Source organism: Dipodomys merriami, unplaced genomic scaffold (assembly GCF_024711535.1).
Source record: "Dipodomys merriami isolate MVZ:Mamm:240054 unplaced genomic scaffold, mDipMer1.0.p SCAF_2728, whole genome shotgun sequence".
Taxonomy (NCBI): domain Eukaryota; kingdom Metazoa; phylum Chordata; class Mammalia; order Rodentia; family Heteromyidae; genus Dipodomys; species Dipodomys merriami.
Window position 1 is genome coordinate 1 of NW_027204191.1, and position 20,016 is coordinate 20,016.

Here is a 20,016-nt window from a genome sequence, read left to right on the forward strand (position 1 = left end):
CTCACTGCTGCTGTGCAGCATCTTCAGAGACTATCAAACAGCATATTGTTAGCCCCAGAAATGATCGAAGTGATATGATTTGGAGTATGGTTTCTATTGAATGTGTACAACAACTTCCTCCCTACTATGAGGTTAAGATGGCCATTGTCTGTATACTCAGTAGTGGGATTACTGGGTTGTATAATAATACTACTTTAATATTTTCCATAATTCCTGTATCCCTATTTTTATTGATGTATAAATTACATATATTATGAACATATTTTGATAGTGCAGTTCAGTAATTTTAGTGAATGTATATATCCTTGAATGTTTTATCATCATAGGGAGTCTTTACCTAGGGAGTTTTACTTAGGGAGTTCTTTTATCTACCGAGTTCTTTTACCTAGGGAGTTATTCCTAGGGAGTTCTTTCCTCCATTTTTTTTTTTTTTTTTTTTTTTTGAGAAAGAGTCTTGTTACATACCACCTGTTGGCCTCTCATTTGGGACCCTCCTGCCTCAGCCTCCTTCATACTGAAACTAAGGGATTCACTTCTATACCTGGCCTCTTCCTGCTCTTTATCTGCAATGACATCTCTTCCATAGCCTGCTCAAGTAATGACTGATTTGGATTCTAATGTCATGAGTATCTAGCTTCTTTTACTCAGCATAGTATTTCTGTGATTCCTTGTTTTTTTTCTGTTGTTGACACAATCTCCCAAGTTTTAGAATAACATTTCATAATTGTGGCTTTTAATAAAAAATTATAAACCCCCAGGGAAATTTAGTAATAAAAATTGTTGTAGCTTCTCCTGTCTGCAACTTTGTTATCTCAGTTTAGGGAATAATTTTGATGATGCTCATTTCCTCCATAGCCTTATGCCAATGTATCCTCCACAAAAAAAATTCTACCTTACTTTTACTTTGCTTTTCTGTAGTGAGCAAAAATAAGAAGTGAGCTTGCTTCCTTATGCTAGTGTGAAATTCCATAATGGTCACTTGCCAATCATATAAGAGTTAGCCAAGTTTTACTGACATTGTGTAAGTTTATCTGTTGTTTCCTTGATCAACAGCCTAGTTGGGTGTTGTATGACATAAAATTTAGTTTTATCTGTTTTCATAGTAACCATACACAGAGGGAAATGCTGAGAATTATAGTACTGAGATGATAGAAGTACAATACTAGAAAACAAATTCTAACAGATTTTAACTAAGATTTAAAATGTAAGGGGGTAGGGGGAGGATGGGAAAAAAATAAAATGTATTAAATTTAGTAGCTGAATTCTTGACCTAGAGATCAGTAACTCCACTGGGATCTAGGAATGTTCTTGAGAGATAGACTTAAAGTCCAATAAATCACAGATGATGATAAAAAACCGGGATTTCCTTAGCTCGTGCTACTCTACTTCCAATTCAAATAATTCAGAGAAACTGTCTTTTATTGTTTTAGTTTTTCCCTCCAAGTATTCCCTTCCTCTCTCCTACCTCCCTTCACTACAAGTACTGGAATATGAAGTTAGGGCCTTACGCTTGCTTAGCTTTTTCTGCTCAATGCTGGCACACCTCCACTTCTGGCTTTTTACTGGTTAATTGGAGATAAGAGTTTTGCAGATTTGTCTGCCCAGATTGTCTTATTTAATATTTATTGTTCAAAATGCACAGAAAAAAGACCTCTTACTTTGAAATAACTCTGAATGTGCCCTTTTTAGGTAATTGGGTTATTTTTGTTGTAATTAGTTGAGAAAAGTGCTCTGATCTTTTCTTATCAACTTTTCCTAGAGATCTAGAGCTAGAAGCATAGACCAAATGATTTGTCAGTTGACTGGGACATGTGCAAGGAGGACTGGGGGAAAGAATAATAGCATTATACTTTCAGAGCTGTAGTTCCTGTCTTAGATGTACTAACTTTTATGTGAAGCTTTATATTTGGAGCTTTATATTTATTAAATATTTATGTGAAATGCTTTATTTATTTATTTATTTATTTATTATTTTTTTTTTTGGGTCCAGTCGTGGGGCCTGAACTCTGGGCCTGGGCGCTGTCCCTCAGCTCTTCAGCTCAAGGCTAGCGCTCTACCACTTGAGCCATAGCGCCACTTCCGGCTTTTTTCATTTTGCTTATGTGGTGCTGAGGAATCGAACCCAGGGCCTCAGGCATGCAAGGCAAGCGCTCTACCACTGAGCCACCTTCCCAGCCCCTGAAATGCTTTATATACTTAGTAATTATTTGTAGGTCCACTCAAAGGTATGTTAGGAACAAGTTTCTTATTTCATGGGAGAGAAAATACAGTCACAGAGAGGTAGAGAAGTATTCAAGGGAGTCAGTGCCAGAAACAAAATTAGAATTTTGGGAGCAGACCAAGGAAGGGAAGAAAATGGGGATGGGAATTAGGACTGTTACATACAGTAGGGCCAATGAAGAATGCTAAGCAAATTGTAGATTTAGGCTGGTAAGATTGCAGACTGACCCCAAAAACTAAATCTGCTTTATTGTAGGTGAAAGAGAATCTGCTTTCATGCAAAATGCTGTTACACTGCAAACGGGATGAACTTCGGAAACTGTGGATTGAAGGCATTGAACATAAGTATGTCTTGAACCTGTTGGATGAAATTGAGAACATCAAGCAAGTGCCTCAAAAGTTGGAACAGTGCATGGCCAGCAAGCACTATCTCAGTGCCACTGATATGCTGGTAAGAGAACAGCCTGTGGGAAGGGCCACTTCTGCTAACATGTAAAAACACTCTTTTTTTTTTTTTTTGGTTGTTCTATTGTTCCCTCTTAATCCTGTAATGCATATAGCACAATAAACTGTCCTCTTAGGACTCCCAAATCTTTGTAGAAGATACTTTTTCCTAATGGCAATTTTTGAAATGGTAGTTGGTTATTATTTATGTCTTGTCTTCCTTTGTAGTAAGTGGCAAGAAGTATAATAGGAAAAAACCCAATACTTCAGTCATGTTGCAATGCTAATAAGAAGTGTTTTTTAGCTTCTGAACAAGATAACCCCATTTTAAAGGATGAAATCTACATGATTCAAATAACCTGAAGATTTATAAAGTAGGTATCTCACAGTTTTTTTTAAATGAATTCCTGCATTTTAGCTTTGTTTTGTTCATGTCAACTGATAAAGAAAATGGATTAAAAAAAGAATCATAGGAATACCTTGGTTGAGCAAGAGAAGTTCACAACCTACCTTTTAGACTCATAAGTCCATTGAGTTCTACTTTTTGAATTAACGAAAGTTCCTAGAAGGTTGCAATTAGTGGTGAGTGTCAAGCAGGTGAATAAAGAATAGAAATACACGTTTTGGTCCCTAAAGATAGGCTGTGCTGTCGTACTGCCTATTCTGCACTAATACATGCTTACTTTCATCTCATTCCAAGTAGACAAGGACTGCAGAAGTCTCCAGCTGTAGATAGAATGTGGTTGAACTGTTTTCTTCTCTAAATGATGCAAAGCCCTTTATCTTTGTTTCACCAAATTAGATTGGTTCTAGCACTGATCAAAACACTGAGGGGAATTGGAGACACAGGTTAAATGCTGTAGTTCCAATTAGTTCAATTTTCCAAGAACCTTTTATAAGACATTTTAAAGGAATGTGGTAACCGAAGGGTAAGAAGCACTGTACTATGCTATATTAATACTTGGTTTTCCCTACACTCAGTGGTCAGTTTCCATAGACAGGTGGAAAGAGGTTAATAATGGCCCTCTTTTGGGAGAAGCAAAAGAATTGGTTGTTGCCAGCCTTTTATTACAGGTGATAATAATTTTACTTAATAGGACTTTAGGTTGTCTGACATAAATTAGTTTACTTTTCAGTTTTAGTGGTGGTTTCTGCATATTTGTGCTGAATTATCAATATCTAGAAATCAGAATAGATATGATTATGCATATTTATATGCATTTATACGTTTATTTGGAGAATCATGTTTTGGAATGTGCTTGCTTTTAGCTACCAATCGGTTGCTAACATGTGTTTCTGTTTATATAATTATATTACTTTTAGGATTCCAGATTTTTATATTATGGTTTTATTAAGGGCTAATTTATTTACTTAAATATTCTATTTCAGGACATTATTAAATAGCTTTAGTATTTAGAGAACTTTGACTCTAGTTGTGTTAGTTAGCCCTCCATCCGTATAACAGATACCTAAGGGAAATGAACTTACAAGGAGGAAAGGTTTTATTTTGGTTCATGGTCTCAGAGGTTCATGGTTCCGTGGGCCCTTTGCCATTGGCTTTTGGTGAGGCAGTATTTCACAGTGAGAGCTTGTGGTAGAGGAGGCAACTCACCTTATGGTGGGCAGGAAGTAAAGAGGCAGGAAAGGGCCTCTCTTCTGTTAGGCTCCACCTCTTGCTGAAGATTCCACCCTCTACTGCTTCCCCAAAGTACCACACACAGGGGACCAAGCTTTCAGTACATGTTAGGGAAGAAAACAAGAATTCTTGACACATAGATGAACAGGAGTGTAAGTTCCACCTGTTTTCTCTGTGTCTTCATCATTCTCCTGTAGGCTGGCAGTATAGTATAGGCTGTGTTCTGTGTCTTTCCAGCGTTGTAGAAGAAAATAGCTTCCCTTTTCCTCATTAAGAATTCTAGGTTTAAATTGCAGATTTATTTTTCAGAGGGAAAGAGACTTCAAAAAATTATTTTGTTAATTAAAAAATCCCTAGATGTGGGCTTCAGGCCGTCGGGTACTGGGGTGGTCAGTTGTAGCTGGACTCACACAGTGGATAGTATGAGGAAGACTGGGGAGGAAGGACACTTCCGTCATATAGAGGTGCCAGCAGTTTCGTTCCATTCCCCCCTTTTAAAAACTATGTGTAGTTGTTTTTATATTACTAACATGAAAAATTCCTTGCCTGCTAGGTAGATTTACAAGTATCTTCCTACAACTGATGGCTTATGGTTTTACTTTTTGTGTCTTTTGTTATACTTTTTATTGTAACTCAATGAAATTTCTTTTATGCTATATTGTTTTGCTTTGAGAAAAATGTTTAATTCCAATGTCTTAAAGAGAATTTACTGTTTTCTTTTGAGGTGCATTTTTATTTGATATGACTAGAGATCTAATTTACCTTTCTCTTTACACAATTAATATACTAATAAGAAAGAGAGAAGAAAAAAGACAAGGCAAAGAGAAAAGGGGAAAAAAGAAAACTTTTTAGTTGAACTCAGAGCCTTTTACTTGCTTAGTTTACTTGCTCAGCTGGCAATCTACCATGTGAGCCCTGCTGCTAGTCCTGCTTTTTGTTTATTCTTTTGGAGACAGAGTCTCATGGGTTTTTCTGCTGTCAGTGGCCTTCAACTTCACTTTTCTGGATCTCAGTCTCCTAAATTGCTGGGATTACAGGTATAAGTCACTGATACCCAGTGGGGAGAAAAATTATTTTTCAATTTTGTAGCCAGTTGGCTTAGACTGTTTACTGCATCCCTTTTCCATTGATTTATAATGCCATTTGTCACATTCCAAGTTTTTACATATGCATGAATCTATTTCCAGATTTTTTTACTTTGTTCAGTTGGATTCATCTATACCTATACTGAAACCATGATACTTTAATTACTGTAAGTTTATATCTTGATAGGAGGTAAAGAAAGATGTTCTTGGCATTTTACTTTTCCACAGTAATTTTAGTTTAGTTGGTTAAATTCCACAAAATGTATGATAAGATTTTCATTGCATTTAAGGGAATCACTGTGTTACCAACATTATCTTCCTATAAGTACATAGGATATGCCTCTCACATACTGAAGCCCTCATTTGTGTTCTTTGATAATACTTGGGAATATGTTGCTTAGAGGTGGTACATATATTTAATTGGATTTAATAAGGCTATTGCTTTTTGCAGGCTTTAAAAATAATAGCTTGTTATAAATTATGGTTTCTAGTTATTGTTGGCTTATAAGATTGCATTAGGTTTTTCTCTTTTAATTGACTATATATTACCTTGAGCTGATTCACAATATTTGTCTGAAATATCTAGATGCTTTCCCTTATATTTTCATAAGCTACCTTTTCTCGTTGTAATACAATCGCTTTTGTTTGTGTGGTAAATCATTCAGTGTAGGGGGTATGTCTTAACTTTTTTCTGTCTTTACATACACCATAGAATATGTGAAGAGTTCATATATCATTACCTAAATGCATAACTATGTGAACCTTTAGTAGTAGTATGTGGAGATAAAGGTATTTCTTTCCCAGGAGCGATGCTTTGTATTTTTTGCTTTTGATTTGCTTTTTATTCCACCAATTAAATAATTGTTTATTATATTTAAGTAGTTGTACAAAGGAGGCACCATATAATAAAGCAGCTTATGAACACAGTGCATCTTGACGAGTGCCACCCCTTCACACAGTTTTTCTTTTTAGCTTATATTAACTAGACAAGGGAAGAGTTTCTTTGTGACATCCCTGCCTGTGTATGCCTACAATGTGTCCTAGCCAGACTGGTAGGCTTTGTTCCATTCCTCTCCTTTGCCCCTACCCTTTTCTGGCCCTACTCATTTTCATTCAAACTTTTCTGTTTACCCCTAGTCTCCCACAATCCTGCCTTTCAACATAGCCTGTTTTACTTTCCTGTCACTTTTTTTCTTTCCTGTGTGTTAATTGTACCAAAGGATTTTACCATGGTATTTAGATGTGCCCTTATTAAATTTTAATCAGAGCAGCCCTCTCTATTGCTTTCTTTTTCTCCATTTCTCCAACCCCCTACTGATCAACAGCTTTCATTGAAATTCTTTATGTCTTCTTTTTCTTTTTAAATGACAAAATTCTCTCATGAGTTCTCTCATCCCTGTTATGGGTAATATTTAAATGAACAACATCTACTATGGGCTGATACCATTTTAAGTATGTGACATTTATTGACTCATTTAATTCTCCAAAAAGTACATGAGAGAGAGATTTCTTATATCTTTGCCTTTTTATAGTTGAGTAGATTCTTTGTATGATCTGGGAAGTTGAAGTCCCAAACAAACAATGATTTGTCTATTCTAACACGAAGGATTTTATGGAGGTAGGATTTAAAGTGTACCTAAAAGGCTGGAAGTATTCTCTTAGCCTTTTGTATGCAAGTGTGAAGAGTAGAGTCTATAATTACTTTCCCACTGGAATTGATATATACAAAACAATCATATTGGGGCTGGGAAGTTGGCTCAGTGGTAGAGTGCTTGTCTCGCACGCATGAGGCCCTGGGTTCTATTCCTCAGCACCACATAAGCAGAAAAAAGCCGGAAATGGCGCTGTGGCTCAAGTAGGAGAGTGTTAGCCTTGAGCTGAATTGCTGAGGGACAGCGCCCAGGCCCAGAGTTCAGACCCCACGACCGGAACCCCCCCCAAAAAAATCATATTTTTTTTCCCCATGGTTAGATGTAAAATCTCCTTAAGGAATATCAAGAACCCAAAGGGAAATCTTTGCTAAAGTACTTCTTAAGAAAGTAAAGACAAAGCAATCTAGTCTTTCAGACCTCCTTCCCCCAATTCCTTTGGATACGTTTGTCAGAAATTTTTGCATTTTCATTTTAAGGCAGGTGCAGATTCAGATATGTAGTAATTTGATCCCTACTCACTATAGGTTAATAAACCTAAAGTACATAAATCAGTGGTGACCCTTTCTTGCTATCCTGATTCACCATCAGGCTGGTCTCATAACTATTGTCTTCTAGGTGAGAATATTTATTTCTTCTTTTGATATGATAACCTTAGCATTGCATAAAATAATTAAATTGTCATGACAGGGAATGTCTGCAAAGAGGCCTGGCCTTTTGTTTTCTTCAGCAAGGTAAACAGCTGCTGTTGGCTTATGAAAGGCTAAAAGTGATCCAACAAGAAGCCCGTATCCGTCACATTGAAATCAGAGACTTGATTAATATTGTAGCCTGTAGCTTTGTGATATGTATGGTTTAAATTAGACCTTTGCAGTCATTGTGCTGGGTTGATGCAAGCACATTAATGACATAATTTCTGGTTGCTGCATCACATTTCTGCAGTCTATCCTTTGTATTCCACTCACATTAATTGAAGTAATTTTGCCAGTGAAGCGTGTTTCAAACCTCTGCATTTAAATTGAAATTTTAATTCCCTTATTGTCTTGAAAAGACGGCTGAAGATGCCTTGTTACAGGTTTCATTATCACTCAAAACACTCCAGCTGCTGGTTCTAATGTACAATGACTGATTAATTCTGGGAAGAATTATTAATATAAGAATAGCCGCTTCTTCCCAGTGGCACGAGCTAACCAGGAAGGTATTTCATGTTAGTTAATATTTTTATAAACTTTTTCCCAGGGAAAATTCGTGTGTCGAAGTTTGCATCATACTAAATTGCACAGAGAGCTTTGAAAACCACTTACACAAGTTCTGATTTATCAGCCCATAGAAGTCAATTCATAATTGCATTAAATCAGTAGAAACCAAGTTGGTGCGAGTAGTTTTGAAGCACTTTAGCTGACAGTCACAAGACTTGTAAACTAAAATAATTTTTATTGCTAAGCCTTCTTGAGATTACAGAGATTTTGAGTGTCTTTAATCATTGTGTCTTTATATATAGGTCTTAAAAAAGAATCCATATCAGTATAGTCAGAGAAGGATGATTATGATAATTGTAACAATAACATATTTATCTAGCTGCCTTCTTTTATCTAGCTGCCTTCTTTCCAGTGCATCTCAGAGTGCTTTTCTGAGAGAATAGTGTGGGAGAATTATTTGACTTACACTTTGAAAATGAGGCATATCTAGGATCAAGAAGAGTATAGCAGCTATTTATTTGAATAGAATTCTGCAATAAAAACAAGTGCATTTGTAGTCTTTTCAGTTCATAAGATGTTTGGATAATGTTGAGAGTTGTGAATGTCAGCAAGGATCTTACTTTGAGTTTGGGTAGCCCTATACTGGTACCCCAGTTCTGGCTCTTACTAGCTGAACTAACTCATAGCTTATTGTTTATATTTGCTGACATTTGGAGTGAAGAATAATATAATTATATGCCTCCAAAGGTAATTGAAAGCATTAAATGAGGTATTAAACCAATATGAAAGTATTTGTGTTATCACCTGAATTGGAAAAAATAGCTGTAGTGTCCAAGTTTGTGAAGAATCATAAGCTTTATAGACCATGATAATGACAGTGCACCTCATGAAGGTTAAAATGTGTTTGTGACTTTACCTAAGTATCACTATCCCACAATACTGTGAATTTTGTGAAATTTATGTAATCACTTAACAAAGAAAAAAGTATTTGTAATATACATGGTAAGTTCTTTGACATTTTGTACTTTGGTTATTCTCGTTGGCACTGTTAGAAAGGATATGGAAATTGCTCTGATGTTATAATCTTAAAAACTACTCTGTAGACTTATTTTGTGCAAATAAATAAATTAGTCCAGCCTTGACATTATCTGAATGTAAGACTAGCTTAGCATTTCTAAAAATTTATTTTAATTGTACATAGTTTATGATATACAGTATGATAATTATATATATTCTGTCTTCACACTTCCAAGTCTCCAGTAGCCCCTTCTATTTTCAGATTGACTTCTCTTATCCTCATATTAGAACAAAGATGTGACATTTGTCTTTCTATGATTTGTTTCATTTAAGATCATATTCTCCAGTTCCATCATTTTGCTGCAAATTATAGGCTACAAATGCTTTTATGTTTGAATAATACTCCATTGTGTACTTATGCCACATATCCTTTACCTATTCATCCACTGACATGTATCTAACTTGATTCTCTATCTCAGCTATTGTGAATAGTGCAAACAATAATATGTATGAGCAAAGAAGTATCCTTCTTTGATATGCTGAACCTCATTGGCTGAGGACAGTCTCAGTATGTTGCTCAAGGCTTGTCTTGAGCCCCTGGATTTTAAGTGATCCTCCTGAGTAGCCAGAACTATGGATGCACACCATCACTTGGGGCTTATTTTTAGGCTTCTGAGGAAACTATTCTTTATAGTAGGCATGTTAATATAACTCTTATCAGCTCTGTAAGAATTCCCTCTTCACATCCTTACCAATGGTTTTCTTTTTTTGATAATAGCTATTATAATTAAATGGGTGATATCTCATTGTGATTCTGGCTTATTTCTCTAATTGTTAATGTTGAGTATTTCTCATAAATTTGTTGACTTTGAATCCCCTCTGCTCCCCTCTCCTCTTTTATTTATTTTCTTTTGTGGCGTAGGGTATGAAAGCCAGGGCCTCACACATACTAGAGAAATACTATGGTTTGAATTAATCTATAGACCCAGAATTGCCCCTTTTGAGAAGTGTGTATTTGTTAATCATTTACCAAAAGTGGGTTATTTGCTTTTTTGTTATTAGTTTCAAATTTTTTATATACTCTGTTTATGAATGTTTGATGCACATGATAAAGAAAGAATGGTATATATTTTGATATTTGGACAAATAATCTGACATTTGACATGTGACATGCCATTGTTGATCATTTTTGTTACTGTTATATGTGTTCTATAAAGGTGGCCTTAACCTTTAAGGAACATATATAATAGTAGAGAGAGGCAGATGGTAAACATATAAATATTGACTCAAGGTGAGTATAATGCCAAAACATGCAATTAGAAAGTGCACTGGGAACACTGGGGGAAAAGGAGTATGGTTTTGAGTCTCCTTATCCCCTCACACTTAAGTCTGATCATCTGGTCAACATGAGTTAAAAAAAGAAAAGTTATTAAACCTTGGGTTTGTGTCCTAAATGAATTGAATAGATTTGTGCTGGCTCTATTTTTATCTTACTGAGTAAGAATGCAGAGTTCTGTAGGAACTATTTGTCATGCTAGTCAAAGCCTTTTTTTTTTTTTTTTTTTAAATGTGTTTGTTTTTAAAGACAGGTTTCTCAAAACCGTACTGTACCTGCGTATTGCATTAATTTTTCTACTCCTTTATTTTGAGATTTTATTTGCTATTCATTTGCCTCTTAATTTAAAGCCAATAGAAATTCTGTTTTATTGTACTAAACCTGATAAAGTTTAGCAATTTTCATTTAGCTTGCTTAGCTATAGGACAGAGATCTCCAAACTGCACATTAGGAGATTTTTCTAGAATTCTAAAGTCTAGACCACATCCCAGACTAATTATATCAAAATCTCTGAAGGTACAGCACTGACTTCAGTGATGGCAGTATACAGAGAAATTTGAAACTGTTAGTGTAGAGTTCAGCGTATTCTTTAGAACAGAGCAAGACTCATTGTCCTTGTCTTTATTGAATACTAGCTCTGTGTAGTTAAACACCAAGTATTTTTTGTGTATGACACATATGGTGATATTCACATTGGAGTAGAAATATTGCTTGAAGGTGCTTTTTTTTTTTTTTTTTTTTTTTTGCTGGTGCTGGGGCTTGAACTCAGGACCTGGGCACTGTCCCTGAGCCTCTTTGTGCTCAAGGCTAGTACTCTACCACTTGAGCCACAGTGCCACTTCTGGCCTTTTGTGAGTAGTTTATTGGAGATAAGAGTCTCACAGGGATTTTTCTGCCCTGGCTGGCTTTGAAACTCTACCCTCGGATCTCATCCTCCTGAGTAGCTAGGATTACAGGTGTGAGCTACTGGCACTTGGCTTTGAAGGTGCTTTATTGCCAGTCTCTATTGTACAGAATGGTTAGTACTTGGTTTTAGTTTTTTAAAAATTTTTTAAAAATTTTTTTACACCATTTATATTAGGTTTTTAAAAAAGAGGTAGCCGAGTAAGAACAGCATCACACACTTGGTATTCAGGTAAGGGGTAGGTTTATTCAGTAGACCTGGGGGGGCCAGGCAAGGTTGGCACTCTACGTGGCTGGAAAAGGCCTGGGAAAGAGAGAGAGCTGGGAAAGAGAGCGGAAAGAGAGAGAAAAGAGCTAGAAAAGACCTAGAAAAGAGCAGAGAGAGAGGGGGGGGCGTAGGGAGCTGGGAAAGAGAAGAGAAGAAAAGAGCTGAGAAAGAGCTAGAAAAGAGCAGAGAGAGAGCAGAGAGAGAAGAGAAGGAAAGAGTTGAGAAAGAGCTAGAAAAGAGCAGAGAGCAGTACTTGGTTTTAATTCTGATCTCTAGCCTGATTACTTGGCCAAAATAAGCTTTATTTAATAAATTGTTCAGCTAGATGTCTCTGAAAGTTTGCATGACTTGGAACTCTTAGAGTTGTAATCTTGATGACCAGATTCTTGCTTCTTTACTGTTTGTCCTCCTCTTATTTATTGCAGGGGCTTCATAAATTAGGGCCCAAATGGTGGCTGTGTGCATTGTGAAAAAGTGGAAGCAAATGTATTGAAATGTAACAAGTTCTAGCTTTGATTCATCAGTATGATCTTAGATAATTACACTCTTTCCCTGCTTTTCAACGTCCTTATTTGTAAAGAGGATACATATATATTTACATTATTGAATTGTTATGAGACTGAAAATGAGCTTGTGTGGAAAAATGCTTTGTTAAATATAAAGCAGTAAACAAATTCAAAATAGTGTAGGCACCACTGTCATCAGCATTACCCAATGCCAGGGAAAAGAAAAGGCAGGAAAGGAGTCTTGGGCTTGTTTATATTGAGGAGCATTTCCAGTCTGGTGCCTCTGTTACTAATGTATATATGTATATGTATATGTGTTGTTTAGGAGGAATGATCTTGATCAAGTCAGGAAAATGTAACCGTTGCATACCACTATGGAAATCAGAATTGAGGTGCTTTGCAAAATGAAAAAATGCAATCCAGCTATATCATTCCTGGGCATCTAACCCGAAGGAATCAAAGTCAGCATAGGGTAGAGGCACTCTGACACCCATGTTTATTGCAGCATTATTCACCACAGCCTACTTCTCAGATCAGCCCGGAGTGCCCATCAGTAGATGAAAAGCAAAATAAGCCAGACTCAAAAAGACAAATAACACATTTTCTATTATATGCAAAGTCTGAAAACAAAACAGTGTAACATAAAAGGGGTACTGAAGGAGGACAAGAGATACAATGGGGGTTGAGTGTAATTGAAGTCCCTTGTATACATGTATGAAAACATCATAATGAAACACATTATTTTGTAAAATAAAAAAATAATACCCAAGTCATTTGCTGTCTTCCATCTTTGACTTAAACTTCACATGTGGGCTTTTTTGATCAGGTTTTTAGTGGGTCTGTCTTTGGCTAGATGGGAACCAAATATATGTGGCAATTGCAGCAGTAATAATCTATGTTATTGATAGGAGCCTTCTGTCTTCACTTGATGGTGGTCTAAGAATGCCAACTAGTAGCTTTTGAGAGCTTGACATGATAGAAGGAGCTTGCTAAGGAGTCTATTTTCTTGAAGGTTCATTCCAATACTAATTACTTGTGGTTGCCTAGCTCTTAAAATGAATAGGCATATTCGACTCATATTCTATTATGGGTTTTTAAGAGTTCATATTAGTAAAGAGCTGTATAAGTGCTGAACATTTCTAATGACTTTGGTACACTTGCTGAATGTGGGTGAAATTGTCTTGATGTAAGTATGAGCTTGAAGTGATTCTCAGAGACCTCCTTTGCCAACTCTTGAGAGTTCTGAAACTTTTTCTTGTCCCCAAATAATAAATAAAATGATGGAGTAAGTGACTTTTGGATACTTGTTGAATAAAAATGTCTTTTCTGGTGGTCTCTTAAATTTTGGGGGAGAAATCTGGGTTCTAATGCTTTTAGAGTATTGACAACAACTGCAAATTGAAGGGATCTTGAGGTTTGGGAAAAGGAAGCCTTTTTTTTTTTCCCCTGTGATTTTCTAAAAGCAGTTGACAATATGTATCTATCTCAGAAGATGTTATAAATGTTCATTTTCCTCAGGGAAATAACTGGGAACAGATCTGTTTTAAGGTCTTTTAGATAAATGAGATTCTCAATTTGCTATTACTATACCTTAGAACCTTAAATAGGTGCGTAATTTTAGGCTTAGAATTCTACTTGTAGAATTTTTTGTCAAAGGAAGAAATAATAGTTTTGGTTATTCTGTGTTTAGAATTTTATTGTAAGAATTATAAAAGTAAAAAAAGCAATACGTTAAAATACAGAGAATTTAAGTTTGTATATTGTGGAATAGTATGCAGATACAAAAACTCATGTATTTTGGGAATGGATATATGTTGCCAATGTATTACCACATGAAATGGTGTATTTAAAATATTACTATTATTGTTGTTATTTTGGTCAAACTGATTGCAAAGATAACTGGATAGAATGAGGTTAAAGTACTGTAAATTATTTCATCTGATGAATGAGGTTACACATGATTTCTTTTCCTTTGTGAGTGTCTGTCTTTCAGGTTTTCTTAGTTAAACATATGTTTTGGAATTTGGAATAAAAATTAAGTTTAAGAAAGAAGTCTCATTGTCGGCATTGCCTTTTTCCCTTTTTAATTTGTGAAATTGAAGTGGAATCCTAGTCTTGACCTCTTTTAGAGATCTTATGCAATACAGTTCATCTCTCAGTGACTATAATTTTGTATATCTTAGGCTAATGGAATATCTTAGAACACCTGGCTGTCCCTACTTTAGTAAGAAACAACTGGTAATTTTTGTTTTAATAAAATAATTGGGATTACTCGTGGTAACATGCCACATGTTTAATAGGAAAAAATATTAAAAAGAGGTGGTGAGACAAAGAAAGCTTAAGAATAGCATACTGAAAGGTATGCTTTTAGAACAAGTCTGTTTTTCATGTAATGGGATGACATCTTTGATGAGGCTCGAACTATTTGATCTCTTGAATTTTATGCTGTAATATAGATTTGAAGATGCTTTAAAAAGTAATTCACTAGTAAAAGGCCCTTTTCTTTGACAGCATTGTATTTTACAGACTCTCCTTCTTTCATTCACTTATCAATAACTTCATCTCATTTGCTTTATCCTGTAAATTCCATTATCTCCTGGGCCGTCTATGGCTTTAAGCCCTTAGTACCTAATATCTTCTCATTTACATTGACACATGCTTGACCTCAGCCCTTCTTCTCTCTTTGTTAATGCACCAACAAGCACTGAGATCTCTCTGGAGCATTATCATTTGGCTGTTAGCTCAACTAATAACAACCCTTCATTTGGGCTGATGAAAGTTTATTAAATAAAAACATGCAATAACCCTGCTCTTAATGAAGGGAGACTGGAAGTAGACAGCTTCCTGCCTCTAATGGCAAGGAGAGCTGGCTGAGTCTGCATTATAGGTATTGGGTTTCCTGAGGGAGATGGGGCACCTGAATGGGTCTGATCAATACTATGTTATCAGACTGATTTAAGAATGGGCATTTTTGATTGCCCATTTGATCAGTGTTGATTAGCATACAGGCTGTAGAGTTGGGGGGCGGGGAGGTGTTCTTGCTCCAGGCACTTAGCCTTGCTCTGTGATATAGCTATTATTTTCTTGAGGAGCCCATCTTAAGTACCAGTTTGCCAATAGCCTCCAGGCCTCCAGACTCTAGCAGGGCCAAGACAAAAAACATCTCTTTAGTTGTCCTAAGTAAAGCAAGGATCAGAGATTATTTTTCCTTTAGATCCCCTAGGACTCCTCTAAACCTTTGGCTATAGCTCAGAGCCTTGAATGGATTCTCTTTATTCTTCTCTTATTTTACATGTCCCTCTCTCCTCTCACCCCGACTAAGATTTTTTGCATGAATATTAGTCTAGCCTTTGATAATTCCCTCCCCCAGTCATGCTGTAAACAAAAATTGAAGGAATACAGAGTTTATGTTTAACATTGCTTCACTTGCTTGTACTTCTATGTTATTTACAAATAATTTGGTATTAATCCCTTTAGTAAAATTGCTCTCAATTTATATGAGGTAGTTAAAAATTCAGAGTTCTCTAAAATTCATAATGTTCTGTGTGAGTGCTGTGATGTACCAAAGCTTTCAATTTATCCCTATAATTTTCAGGTGTGTCAACTTTAGAGCATGGCTCTCTAGAGAAATGAATTTATTCAGGAAGAAACAGAGGATTACAATCCAGGATAGTACATGTGATATGACAAATCATAGGCACATCCAAGTGGTAGTGGAAGACAAGAGTTTTTAGAAGTAAAATGATTAAGGTTATGTATTGTTTTGAAACAGTTGTTAGTTACAAAGATCAGTAACAAGAGTGTTAGCAGTCCAGGTTTTAAATAGGCACCTGCTGGGAAAGTGTCCTTTCAGAAGTATTCTTTGTGTAACTCTGTAATCTTGGAGCAAGGTTGTGTTTTTCAGTCTCTAATAATTTTTATCAGGCAGGGGTGTGTGTGTGTGTGTGTGTGTGTGTGTGTGTGTGTGTGTGTGTGTGTGTGTGTGTGTGTGTGTGTGTGTGTGTGTGTGTGTGTGTGTGTGTGTGTGTGTGTGTGCAAGGTTGTGTTTTTCAGTCTCTAATAATTTTTATCAGGCAGGGGTGTGTGTGTGTGTGTGTGTGTGTGTGTGTGTGTGTGTGTGTGTGTGTGTGTGTGTGTGTGTGTGTGTGTGTGTGTGTGTGTGTGACTGTCTCCTTTATTGCCTCCCTACTCTTTTTAGTTAGTTTGCCATAATTGACTTCATTTTGATTTTGACAATTTTCACAGGTTAAACTATGCAAAATAGTCGATATTTGATCATGTTCAACCTATAAAAATGTTTTTCATATAGTTGAAATTAATACATGAAACATGTAGTGTTTGTTATCTTTCTCAACTCTGCTTGCTTTAGAGGTGGTCTGACTCACTGTGCTTCACAGGGAATGTGGGGGTGGGGTGGGCTTCTTGTGCTCATCCGGGATTTCCAGTGTTTTGAAGCAGGCACATTGGGGCAGAGGGTAACCTAGGAGATATGGGCCTGAAGTCACTGGAGATTGCCTTACAGTGTTCATGGGCAAAGAAACAGTGAACAGATCTGAGCACTAAGTTAATCATAGCTGAAGGGTTTTTAGAGTTCTGATTTTCATTGAGACTATTCAGGGAGAGGTATCAGTTCTCTAGGGTAGTGAAATTTCATTTTTAAAAAGTCTCATTCATAGGCTGGGCACTGGTAGCTTGTGCCTGTAACCTTAGCTACTCAGGAGACTGAGACTTGCGGATCATGATTTGAAGCCAGTCCTGGCAAAGGCCATGAGACTCTTATCTCCAATTAACCACCTAAAAACTGCAAGTGGAGCTGGCTCTAAGTGGTAGAGTGCTAGTCTTGAGCAAAAAAGCTCTACGTTAGCACTCACATCCTGAGTTTAAGCCCTACACCGACAAAAACAAGACAAAGCAAAAAAACCCCATCCCAAACCAAAAACTTCCTTAAACTAGAACCTTGATAAACTTTTCTGAATGGTTATGTTATCTTACTCAGAGGACTTAATGACCTATTTTAATAGGATAAGTGTTAGAACATTTCTGAACTAAGTAATTATCACAGTCTTGAGTGAAATTCTTTTTTTTTTTTTTTTTTTGACTCACTTATGGCTTTCTTCTTGATTCCACAGTTGCTTTCTTCCAAGAACATAGTTGTAAATATTAGCTTTGCATTACCTAGCTAATGGTTTAGTTGGTTTAGCTGCAGGTTAGTTTATTGTCAGGTTGTTTATCTCTCTCTGTATATATATAGAGAGAGAGAGAGAGAAAGAGAAGGAGAGAGAGAATTTTAGTTCATTTTAGTAACAGTTACTAATATCATTTAGCCTTGTGAGTCTCATCTTTCCCTCCCCCCAAAAAAGTAAAAAAATGGCAGTAGTTTTTCTTTTATTTTAAATAACATTTTTACAGTCAACTGCTGAGAATGGCCAACTTCATAGTTTCTCCAGAACATTCCATTGGATCATGACAGCACAAAATTAGACCTTTTATCATAAAACTTCAGTTCGACTAGTTAAAGAGAAGCACTTAAGTATGAAATTGTCATTTCCTATTCTTTACTGTAAAATTCAATTGAGAAATGAAATTTGGGAACGAACTTATGGGTATGGTTGTTTATAATTATGAAGAATTTTCATTGTTGTAAATTTATATTTCAACCTGAAGCAAGCATTTTAAAATTCTTTATTAACTACATTTTAAATGAACAACTGATTCTGAATTTTTGTTACAGAGACTTTTTTTCCCCCAGAATTTCTGCTTTCTTATATGGATAACTTTCTAAATAGCAAAACATGCTTTCCTGCTCAATATCATATATTAAAACATTTTGAAAATGTTTGCTTATCTTCATAATCCTAGAGGAAATATTTGTTTTCAGTCTAAGCCAGATTTTTGTTATCTGTCTGTGCAGTGTCTAACTGTGTCCAGAGCACTAATTCTGTTAGATGATAATGATAATAAGTATTTTGTGAAAAAAATTCTCTGGTTGTAGTGTCTGTTTTTCTTCAGTGTTTATTTGAATACATATTATATGAAAAATCTCAAATGCAGTTAGTTGACTCATATCATTAAGCAGTAATCTCACTTTAAGACATGTGTGGCATATTGGAGAACTCTAGGTGGTTCATATTAAAGATCATTTGGGATGTTGAATGCACGGTGTTTGATTAGTGAATAGATTCCATAAACAGCACTGACCAATTCACTGTACACTGTATGTAGTCTCTTTGATCTTTCATCTGCTGTGTTTCATAATTTTAATACTTGTGAGATTATTCAGTTATTGACTGTCATGCTTATGAACCCAATTTTGATAACTTTTTATTACCTTACATTAGTTATACAGGGGGATTTCATTGTTACATTTTTACACATTTATAACATATTCCAACCAATCTCACCTCCTCCTTCACTCTTTTTGTCCTCCATCCCTGGTAGTTTTTTTTTTTTTTTCAATAGCAAATGCCTGTTGGAAGCCTTTTGTTGATCTCTGTTTTAATCCAACAGCATCTCCTAAATGCTTTGAGATTGACCAGCATGTTATTCAAAAAGTAATCTGTTGTTATTAAATTGAGAAAACCCAAGTGTTAAGATCTAGATCTTGAATGTCCCCCCAACGTTCATATCTAAAGGCTTAGTAGCTGGTCTCTGGTGCAGTTGGGAAGACAGGACTGGATTGCAAGCTTCTGATTTGTGTTTCTTCATGTCACTGCACACAGCTATGTGTTTTCTCTATAGCTTGGAATGACAGGCTTATGCCACCATGCTCAGCTATTGATTGAGACAGTCTTGCCAACTTTTATGCCCTGGCTGACTTTGAGCCCTTATTCCTTGATCTCTCCCTTCCAAAATTACAGGCTTGAGCTACTGCAACCTAGCTAGCATCTCCTTCTAAATATCTTGTTTTTATCAGGTATTTTGTCCCTGGGCTGGAAAGCTGACTGATATGCCCAGTGAAATAATTTGCAGAATAACCATATTAGAAATAATCTTTGTTTAGTTATGTTTTTACATAAAGATCATTTAGTGATTTCTAGTAAATCTTAATACTTGGAAAGAATTAGGAAATACTGGGAAACAAGACCCAATGGTACAATACAGTTAACCATCAGTCTTGGTTTGTTGATTAGTGCCTCTCTAAAATATGTACATTTTATCGTACTGGTTACTTAAAACCAGACATGAAAAATGTCAGGTTTTAAAACTGATATTCTAGAGATCAAATGTTGACTTGGTAACAATTTTTCTTTAAATTGGCTTACGTACCACTTAGTAAGGTTAGGATAGGAGCAAACAATGACCTTGCCTACCTTCCATAATACTAGATTATAAATATACTTTTAATAAGTTAAAGCCAGAAAACAAAGTACTGTATTTTCTTATAGAAATAAGAAGCCATTTTCTATTCTCTTTTGAGGCAAGTTTTCAAACTTTAAAGATCTAAGAGTATCCATGATCTCATATATATATGTATGTATATATATATATATATATAAAATCTATCTATCTATCTATCTAATCTATCTGTCTGTCTATCTATCTAAGTGCTTATATTTTGGGTTATTTGAATGAGCAAGGTGGTTTGGTGAAAGAAAGAACCGTTGCTGAGAACAATGCATTAAAACACCATGTAGGTCCTCTCTATGGTAGTTTAATTTCTGAGCACTCAGTACAGGCTTAAGTGTTTTACTTGAATTTAAGACACATTTCAATTAGGTGGTTTTGACAGTTGACATTGTCATTTAATTTTTTA

At 35.8% G+C, this 20,016-nt stretch overlaps 1 protein-coding gene across 1 annotated transcript in view; it reads left to right on the top strand.

Annotated features, from left to right (window-relative positions):
- Positions 1-2,476: 2,476 nt before the first annotated feature.
- LOC138837631 (exocyst complex component 4-like) overlaps positions 2,477-20,016 on the top strand; it is a gene marked incomplete at both ends in the record, with an annotated part of 34,023 nt that continues 16,483 nt past the window's right edge. Inside the window, one exon of the mRNA XM_070036555.1 lies at positions 2,477-2,671. Within this exon, the coding sequence (XP_069892656.1) occupies positions 2,477-2,671 (195 nt within the window). The remainder of the gene's footprint in view (positions 2,672-20,016) is intronic.